The sequence below is a fragment of the Pan troglodytes genome, chromosome X, assembly GCF_028858775.2.
Source record: "Pan troglodytes isolate AG18354 chromosome X, NHGRI_mPanTro3-v2.0_pri, whole genome shotgun sequence".
Taxonomy (NCBI): Eukaryota; Metazoa; Chordata; class Mammalia; order Primates; family Hominidae; genus Pan; species Pan troglodytes.
The window spans coordinates 52096602-52106534 of record NC_072421.2 but is presented as its reverse complement, the minus strand read 5'-3'; the positions used below and the strand labels follow the sequence as shown (position 1 = coordinate 52106534).

The 9933-nt window shown below is 46.7% G+C and overlaps 1 protein-coding gene and 1 long non-coding RNA gene across 2 annotated transcripts; one reads left to right on the top strand and one right to left on the bottom strand.

Annotated features, from left to right (window-relative positions):
• Positions 1–450: 450 nt before the first annotated feature.
• Positions 451–9066, bottom strand: LOC129138615 (uncharacterized). Its single transcript, XR_008541936.2, has 4 exons — positions 8995–9066; positions 5585–5660; positions 5231–5373; positions 451–4698 (listed from the first exon to the last, which is right to left on the bottom strand). It is a non-coding gene; the product is annotated as an uncharacterized LOC129138615 (long non-coding RNA).
• On the top strand, positions 6009–7486 carry LOC107971160 (putative uncharacterized protein FLJ39060). Its single transcript, XM_016943947.3, has 2 exons — positions 6009–6260; positions 7273–7486. The coding sequence occupies exons 1-2, from the start codon at positions 6009–6011 to the stop codon at positions 7390–7392; spliced, it is 372 nt and encodes a 123-aa protein (XP_016799436.1). The 3' UTR covers positions 7393–7486.
• Positions 9067–9933: the final 867 nt, after the last annotated feature.

Genomic DNA, 9933 nt, shown 5'->3' with positions numbered 1-9933 from the left:
GCTGGCCAGGTCACGGCCTCCTCAGGCCTCCAGGCTTGCTGGACACTCTCCCTTTCACATCACCTTGCTGCGGTGGGGCCTCACCAGGGACCCACTCCCCCTACCCTGTAGGGGCAGCGCTGAGAGCACCTGGGAAGAGAGGAGGAGAGCAGGGAGGCGAGAGCACCCTGGTGGGAAATGGGGGTGGACTGGACTGCGCGTCCTGCAGAAGGGTCAGACCGGCCACCCTGGAGATGGCCACCACCTCACTCACATGGCAAACAGGAGACCCAGGCAGGTTTCCCCCCTGCCCCCGGCCTGGGGCCTTCTGCAGACCCCGCACTGCAAAGGCCCACAGTCCATGTCAGCAAGTGTTTTCTGAGGCCCTGCTGTGTCAGTGGACAGCACTCACAGCCTTCTCCCAGCTTGGCCTGCTCCGTCTGATCACCCCTGCCCCAGGCCTGGCGATGGACGAGCATTCGTGCATTCACTTGTTTCCAGTTATTGACATTATGCATAAAGTTGTTCTGAATATTCATGTACAATTTCTCATCTGGGCCTATGTTTCTGTTTCTCGGCCAAGCCCGAGAGGTGGGGGCAGTAAGGCCATTTCATGGTCTCAGCCAACTGAGGCTCCGAGAGGGAAGACGCTCTCCCCAAGTCACACAGCCAGGAAGTGGCAGAGCACAGACTTGAACCCGGGACCCTCTGAGGCCAGGGTGCGTGCACTGGGCCCTGCTGTCGGCCGCCCCTGCCATCCAGGGTCTTGCAGTGTCCTGGGGGTGATACACCCACCTGCTGGGCACTCTCTCCTGACACCCACCCTCGCACCCACGTGCACATACCACTCCCCATCTCCCTTCATTGTGCATGATTCGCTACCCCTCACGGCTTCCCTGAACGACAGGTTCCACCCTAGGTTTCTGAGGCCTGCCACCGCCCTCCCAGTCTCCTGAGACATCAGGTTGGGTGCTTTCCTTCCTGGGCATCCATCCTGCTGCTCCTCCTTGTTTTTGTCGTCATCAGGCCCTGGGCCAAGGGCGTTTTGCCCACTACCTCGTGACACCCTCAAAGATCGTCTGAGCTACTACTGTGCACTTGAGGAAACAGACTCAGAGAAGGGAGGTGACTTGCCTGAGATCTCTGACCCAGCTTTGCCGCTGCCTCCACTAGTGACCTTGGCCCAGCCTCTTCTCTTGACCAGTTGCATATCGTTCCGTGTTGCATGTGAAGAACCATTCACATGGTTTGCACATTGATTATCATTTGTCGTCTTAATACTGAATTATAAGAGTGCTTTTTTGCGTGCAAACTTTTCCATTGTCGGGTAGTATATATTGCAAACATTGCCGCAATGAAAGGTTTGCTTTTTCATTTCGCTAATGATGAAAAGCCAGATTTCTAAATTTGATGAAATTCACTTAAGGTGTTTTTGCATGGCTATTGCTTTCTGTGTCATAGCTATAAGAGTCCTTCGCCTACAGCAAGTTTTTCAAGGCTTTATCCTGAATTCTCTTCCAGAGGTCTTATGCTTTAGCTTTTTTGTTGACATTTAGGATCTTCACAAACTTCAGAAGTTTGAAATCATACCAATTATCTTTTCTGACCACAATGGAATGAAACTAGAAAGCAATACCGGAAGGAGAATTGAAAAAGTCACAAACAGGTGGAAATTACAACACTCTCTTCAACAACCAGTGGGTCAAAGAACAGACCACAAGGAAATTAGAAAGTATCTTGAGACACATGACAATGAAAACACCACATACCACAACTAGGGAGATGCAGGGAAAGCAGTGTTAAGAGGGAAGTTTATTGTGGTAAATCCTTACAGTGAAAAAGAAGAAAGATCTCAAATCAACAGCCTATCTTTGTGTTTCGAGAACTAGCAAAGGAAGAACAACGTAAACCCGAAGTTAGCAGAAGGAAGGAAGTAATAAAGATTAGAGCACAAATAAAGGAAATGGAGAATAGACAAATAATAGGAAAAAAAAAAACAATGAAACTAAGAGCTGGTGTCTCTGAAAAGGTCAACATAGGTTAAGCAGATTAAGAAAAAAACAGAGAAGGGTCAAATAACTAAAATCAGAATGACAGAGGGGCATTACAATTGTTACTACAGAAATAAAAAAGATTATAAGGAGAAGACCAGGAACAACTATACCCCAACAAATTTGATACTTTAGAAGAAATGGATAAATTCTGAGAAACATACACGCTGCCAAGACTGACTCCTGAAGAAATAAAAAATCTCAGCAGATCTCGACAACTCATAAGGAGACTTAACCAGTATTCATCAACCTCCCAACAGAGAAAACCACCGCAGGACTAGAGGGCTTCAGTGGAGAATTCTACTAAACATTTAGAGAAGAATTAGGACCAGAAACACACACACACACACACACACACACACACACACTTCCCAAAAGAATGTTTGTGCATACATATTCAACAAAAGTCTAGCACACCGAGTTCAACAACACATGAAAGGCCCATGACCACGTGGGATTTATTCGTGGAATGCAAGGAAGTTTCGATCAATGAAAATCAACTAATTTAGTGTACGGCATCAACAAAATGAAGGACAAAACCACATGATCGGCTCAATTGATGCACTAAAAGCATCTGAAAAAAGTCAACCCCCTTCGTGATAAAAACACTCAAACTCCTTGAAACAGAAGGAAACAACCTCAACGTCACAAAAGTCCTATGTAAAATACTCATTGTGAACACTGTACTCGATGGCGAAAGAGTGAAAGCTTTTCCTCTAAGATCAGGAGCAAGACAGAGATGCCCGCTTTTGCTACTTCTTCTCAACATAGTCCCGGAAGTTCAGAGGGCAATTAAGCAAGAAAATGAAATAAAAGGGCATCCTTTTTATTTCACTTCATTTTATTTTTAGAAAAGGCATCCTTTTTATTTCCTATTTTCTAAATAACCCATAGCTCAAGGAAAACATCACCAATGAAATCACAAAGTATTTTGAACCTGATGAAAACTTATGGGATGTATTTTAATTGTCTAGATTGCATGAAAAAGAAAGGCACAACATTTGCATCTTTCTTAACCATGTTGAACAACAGATTAAACCTGAAGAAAGCAGAAGAAATGAAATAACGATAAAAGTACAAATCAGTTAAAGATAAAACAACACAGCCAGAGGTGGTTTTTTGAAAAGATGATGTGATTAAGACATGCCTTGTGTAGGCCTGAACAAAAAGGAGAGAAATCATGAAGCAACCCGTGTCTGGAGTGGCTAAGGAGACATCACTATGGGCAATGAAGGCATTAAAGAGATCATTATTCAAAACCATGAGCAACTTTATGCCCACAAATGTGAAACTTTGGATATAATTTACACATTTCAAGAAAATACAACAAAATGACAGAAAACAGACTAAACATCTGAATTGTCCTACAAATTCTAAACGGGCGGAATCTGAAGGAAACAACAGCAACAGCCACAAGAACCTACGGACTCTGATGCTGCCACCGATTAATTCTACAAAACGTTTGTGAAGGAAGGAATATCAATCTTACCTTCTTGCCAAGTAACATAAAAAACAGGAAATGCTTCCCATCCCGTTTTATGAGGGAAAAACCTTAAAGGGCATGGTAAGAAATGAAATGCACAGGCCTATCTTTTACATAAGCACAGAAGAAGAAATCTTGAATAAAGCATTAGCAAAACAAATCAGTTAAATCTCCAAAAAGGAAAACGTATCACAAACAAGTCAAGAGTATTCTAGAAATGAAGCGGTTCAGTGCTTGAAAAATCTATCTCTCAGAAGTAATGTATGAAGGAGAAAAAATATGATATTCCCTACAGACGCAGGAAGGGTATTTCATGGGTTTGATTTTTTTTAAATGACCATGCACTTATGATAAAACCTCTTAGCCAACTACGAACAAAAGGGAACTCTCTTGATTCCGTTGGAATATATTTTAAAAGCCTACAAAAACAACGATACTTACGGGTGACATGTTGACAGCTTTCCCTCTGAGATCAGGGGGGGAAAAAAACCAGATACATCCACTGTCACCACTTACAGTGCCATGAAGGAAGAAAAAGTAATCAAAGCAGTCCTGCAAGCACAGCCTTAAATGCATACGCATGTTAACCAAAGGACATCCTTGTGAACGTGCACCACAATAATAACACTAACACTCCAGCGCTGGAAACTACTGAAGAGCCCATTAGAAATAAAAGGCATGAATAAATTGTGGCATCGTCATACAATTCAAAACACTGCGCAGGAATGCAAAGAAACGAAATTCAGCTACACAGCACGACAAAAGTGAATAGCAAGGAGAAAAACCTAATGTTGCCAAGAGAAACCCGGATTATAAAATACGTACTGTACTGATTCTACTCATGTGTAATGCGTTCACAAACAGGCAGGATTATCGTCAAGTGTTAAAAGTCACAAGAGTGGTTAGATTTGCTGAGGTGGAAGACAAGAGTGACTGGCATGAGAGTGCTTTTGAGCTGCCGGCAATACACTACACCATTTCTTAACCCAGATCGTAGGGGATCAGACGTCCCTGTGGAACCATTTACTGAGTGGTACCCTCATTTTGCGTGCAACTCCATTTTTGTATTATAGTCCATTACAGTGTACATAGAGATATTTAAATGAATACTATCCCAGGAATGTCCATAAACAATGGATTCTTCAGCGATTTGTATATTCTCTGACCACAATGCCACAATGGGATCTAGAAATTAATAACAAAAGATCATTACAAACCCCCGTATATGTTTGTAAATTAAGAAACATCCTCCTAAGTAACCCATGGCTCTAAGAAAAACTAACGTTGAAATAAGAAAATATTTTGAGCTTACTAATGAAGCAAACTCCAGAGGTCTTTGCCTGCCAATATTACTAAGTCTCCTCTCTGGGGAAGTTTAGATTACACAGGAAGACTCTCCTGCATCTCTGAGAAGGGGCAAGATGCCAGCAATCTGGACGCCAAACTCCAGCGGAGGTGAGGGACTGAAGATTGCTGTAGACAGCAACTGAAATCCCTACGCCGGGTTGGGATGTATGCCTTGAAGTGAGCCTGAAGTTCCAAAGCCCATAAATCTGCTGGTTCATGCTCTGCAGAGAGTACATTTGTCCGCCATCTCCCAGAGTGGGGGGAGAGCGATTTGTCATGCTACGAGGAGCTGAGAGGGGATCTGGGTGTCTAAGTGATTTGTAAATACACTTTCTAGAGCAATCGTGCAATTTACAGCCCCCACCATTACCAACAACGTGCCGGGATACGTGGCAATGCCAGTGTTGCAGACAGTTGGAAGGTCTGGTGAGAGGGGATAAGTCAGTTGCTTTCCTGCCGTCCTCACTGCCAGTTGATGCTCAAGCTCTCTTGGCAACACAAGTGAGACTCCGTCTGTAAAAAAACAAAACATAAACAAAAAATTAACATGTACTCCCAGCTACTCTGGAGGCTGTGGCTGGAGGATCCCTTGAGCTCAGCAGTTCGAGGCTACAGGGAGCTATGATCATACCACTGAACTCCAGCCTGGGCGACAGAGCGAGAACCCCCCCACACCCTCAAAAAAGATCAAGCTCTCTTAATCAGCTAAGTCAGTGTCACTCACCTGTTTCCTTCCCATCTTCTGCTACTTTCTTTCTCTTGTCTCCTCAGCCAGTTTCTTTGTCTTTATGGGGTAAAGCCTTAGGAGAAAAGGATGCAGCCAGGAAAGAGGGAGGGGGAAGAGAGGTGAGAAGTGAACGTGAGAAAGAGAAGGGGTGAGTGAAGTACGTGACCAAAGGTGCCCTGGGGAAGCTGGGAGCAGGAACAAGGGTCCCCGGGCGAGTTGAAACTACCCCTCATGCTCTTTGGTCTGTTGGGTGCTCAGGTTGCAGGAAATGGGCATCCGGTTGGACTTCATGAGAACTCACACCTTGGGGTGTGGAGGGCAGGACACCATGAGAGGAGTCCCACCCTGCTGCAAAAGATAGAAGAGGAGAGTTGCCCCCAACATAAAAGGGAAGGCAGTGACAGAAAGAGGCAAGCAGAGGATGGTGGATGGCAGAACAAGGACTATCATCAATGACATTTTCTTCACTGAGCCCACCCCAGAAATGAGCTCCCTTCCTGTGCGCTCTCACAGCTCCTTGTCGTTGAATCTCGTATCACTGATGGTAATTTGCAGAGGAATAATTAAGTTGGTGATTCACTTTAGGATGTACTGCCCTCCGAGGCTGAAAGCTAAACACATAGAGCCCACGTTACGCCCAGTACCACTTAAAGAACTAAGGATTAGTCACTGGGTGAGTATCAGGGGAGGGGAGGGGAGGGCGGGGAGGGGGAGGGGAGGGAACGGCATAGAGAGAAGGAAAAAGCAAAATGAGGGGAAAACCAGGGGAGGACAACATGAGAAAGGAAAGAGGGAGAGAAAGGGCAGTGAGGGATATGGGAACTCGGAGGGAGGACAAAGGGAAAGACAAGGCATGGAGGAGAGAGAGCAGAGAGGGGAGATGAGAGGTGATGACAGAGGCTGAAGTGAGGTAGGAAGAGAGAGGAAAGAGGAAAGGAGTGTAGAGGAAATGGATGAGGGAGTAAAGAGAAAGGAACAAGGGGAGAGGTCCTTTACCAAAGGGTGATTGATGAGCAGGGGGCAAGAAGAAGGGGCAGCGAGGGAGAAAGGGTAAGGAGGAGAAAACTGCCAGCTTTGAGAACTCTACCCTGCCCCTGGAAAGAGGGGATCCCCATCCCAGGTCAACCTGGGGCTCCCCATGGGACTATCTCAGAGGGAGGAGCTGGATAAGCCAAGAAAGAGCAAAGGGTGCACGGGACCACTCTTGCCTTGCTGCATGTGTCATTCAGGGCCTTCCCACCCAAACAGGGGGACCGGTCACATCAACAGCCACCTCTGCTGAATCCAAGCTCTGCACCGGATCCTCCTTTCCCCTGCCAGATACGGGTTTCAACAAGCAAATTTAAGGGAATCACTCCCCTTCCTGGGATCCCTCCCTGACTGTATCAGTTGCAACCCCTTTCATGGTCACAGAGGCCTGGCCTCTCCCACAAGAACCCTATGGGCCAGCCAGTGCGATGCTCTGTACATCGTATCTGTTCAGGATGAAGCCTGTGTGTGTGTGTGTGTGTGTGTATATGGGGTGGGGGTGTGTGGGATGTGTGCGTGTGTGTGTGTGTGTACTAATAATCACAAGGATCAATATATCTGTGGGAATTGTGAATTCTTTCGATGTGACTGCCTTGCTAGAATCCCCTCTCCCAGGGGCCTTTATTTCAAGGACCAACTCTGCTTTTCTCCCACAGCCCAATGAATGCATCAGACACTCAGCTTCAGTTCCCATGGCAACAGGGGCTAATGGCCTAGAGACTAAAGATGAGACAAAGAGAAACGCAGAGAAATGTGCGTGTTCTGTCTTCCTCTGAGGTACGCAAGCCCCTATTCAGGGATTGAAAAGAACATTCGCTTTAGTTCTACCCTGCCCTCCCCTCAATGCTGGGTGGAGGAGGGCAGAAACGCAGACGGGCCTGACATGAATCCAGAATTTCTACATCCTCTCAATGCACCTGCACGGTTTGGAGACAGGCTTCTTTGTCCCCGAGCCATCATGTTACCAACAATGTATTGTACCTGCAAACCATGCCTGTGGAACCTAGGATTCCTGCTACCCCAACTCACTTTCCTCTTTACCACCCTCTAGCCTCTATCATAGTAGGGGAGTTTTTTCAGTCATTCCTATTTTCTGACAGAAAGTTCCAGCCAGCCCAATTTCAGAAGCGCTGTCTCGGGAGGGCTTCCTGATCCTTCCTGCCAGAGTCACACAGGACACACCTCCTCCCTCTTCTCCTCTGTGGCCTGGGAGACCTCCGCCCAGACCATGGGACAAGTTCCTAGGGCTCCCCCTTCCTGCCACACTCCTGTTCCGCCAGGGCCTTGGGGAGACTCAGACGAGGGAGGTTTCTGATAGTCTCCCACTTCTGGAAGCAGCCAAACTAATGAGAGGCCTCTTGCCTGCCCCTCTTCCTGAGAAGCCCACCACCTCCTGTGTATTGACTCCCCTTACCAGAGGCTGGACAAACAGCGTGCCAGGCCCGACATGAGACGTCCCACACTATAAATTTGTGATAAACAACAACTCAAAAGCTGGGCATATGCCCCCAACTTTCCCTCCCTTCTTTCCATTTATTCCAGTGAGTCTCAGAAGTCCCTTTGTCCAGCTGCACTCTCCTCTCCTGGGACCCAGCTGCCCTCCATTTCCCATGTCCTGGAACCCCTCAGTCCAAAATATCTAAGTAAACTCGTCTTCACTGCAATGTGCAACCCACACCCACAGCCGTGCCCTACGCCAGAAGGAACCACATGAAGTTCTGCCCATCTTCCTGACCTCCACGGATGTTGCGTGACATCCAGTCTCCTCTGGGTCAGGGGGTTTGTCTCATATGCACTCCTGAGTTTCACACCCCTCTCGGGGGATCTCAGATCCACTCGGCTCCTGGTCTCTGTCTGGATGACCACGACCAGTTTCCCTTGGAGAAGGACCAATGGGGAATGGCAATGCCAGGAAGGCAACGCTTCGCTTGACTGCTCTGCTCCTTAAATCCCCAAAAGCACCACTCACTCACAGGACTGTAGACGCTATGCCAGTTACAGACTTCAGGGAAGGGTCAATAGTGACTACAGGAAATTATAGTGGAACAAACTACTAGTGAGCGATGGCTAAGCATCCATGCTGCTAGAATCCAAAAAGAATCACCCATCCCCTGCCTCCCACGGAAAAGATAAGGTCTTCTGAGGACATTCCATTTCCGGTGAATTCCCATTCATGGCTTTTCTTCCTGTTTTGAGCACTGCCCTTTTCTCTCCCTGGAAAGAAGGAAGTCCCTCCATTAATCTGCTTCATTGTAGGGATTTCTTTATTTCTCAGTAATGGGATCTGTCTATGTCTCCACCTCCCTGTGAACATATGAACACCCAGAGACAATCACCAAACACTAAGGAGCTATGAGTGTCACATCATAATCCCTCACCTAGCTCTGCGCAGTGGCTCACACCTATAACCCCAGCTATGCAAGACACCGAGGCAGGAGGATTGGTTGAGGTCAGGAGTTGGACACGAGCCTAGTCAATGTAGCGAGACCTCATCTCTAAAATTATAAAAATAGAAAAAATTAGCCTTATATGGTGGCACGCATCTGTGGTCCCAGCTACTCGGGAGACTCGTGCAGGAGGATCACTTGAGCCCAGGAGTTTGAGGCTGCAGTGAGTTATGACAGCACCACTGCACAGAGCTTTGGGAGGCTGCACTTTGAAGGCAGGAGTTCAAGACCAGCTTGGGCATCACAGCGAGACCCCAACTGCAGAAAAAAAATAAAATTAAATTTAAAAAAATTAAAAATATCTCTGACCGATACATTTCTCAAAATTTGAATTTGTCAGTTTACATTAACCTTCGTTACTCAGCCTGGATCCTATGGACTTCAAACTTCATTTCCTCGTCCTCTGGACATCTCTGCCCTGCCAATCCCTCATTCTGAATTTGGCCATCCCCGGGGATGGAGGTTATCAGCATGGCTTTAACTGAGAGCATGAAGCATGGGGCTGGTGGCTCATATTTTTAACAAAGCCAGCCTCTCTGGTTGACCCCATCTTTACCCCTCACTGTTTCTCACAGTTTGAATTCCTGCAGATGTCCACTGTTTCTCTGCATCTTCAAATTCTTCTGCTCCAGTGGCTATTCCCCTCAGCATACAATTACGCTCCACTGTCCTCCATTTTAAACAAATACCTTCCCTTGGGGACACTTCCCTACCAGCTGTTCTCCCACATACCTGCTGCCTTTCACAGCAAAACTTTTCTGGTAAGTTGTCTGAACAAGTTGTCACCACTTCCTCATCTCCACCTCCAATGTCTTGCATGGCCTTCTGTCCTCCAATATGCTTTTTTTTTTTTCATGCTCTTTAGTAACT

Coding starts and splice junctions, on each gene's coding strand:
- LOC107971160 (XM_016943947.3), top strand. CDS start 6,009: ATGGTGGATGGCAGAACAAGGACTATCATCAATGACATTTTCTTCACT. Junction 6,261..7,272: donor AACTAAGGATTAGTCACTGG/GTGAGTATCAGG, acceptor TTTCTCCCACAG/CCCAATGAATGCATCAGACA.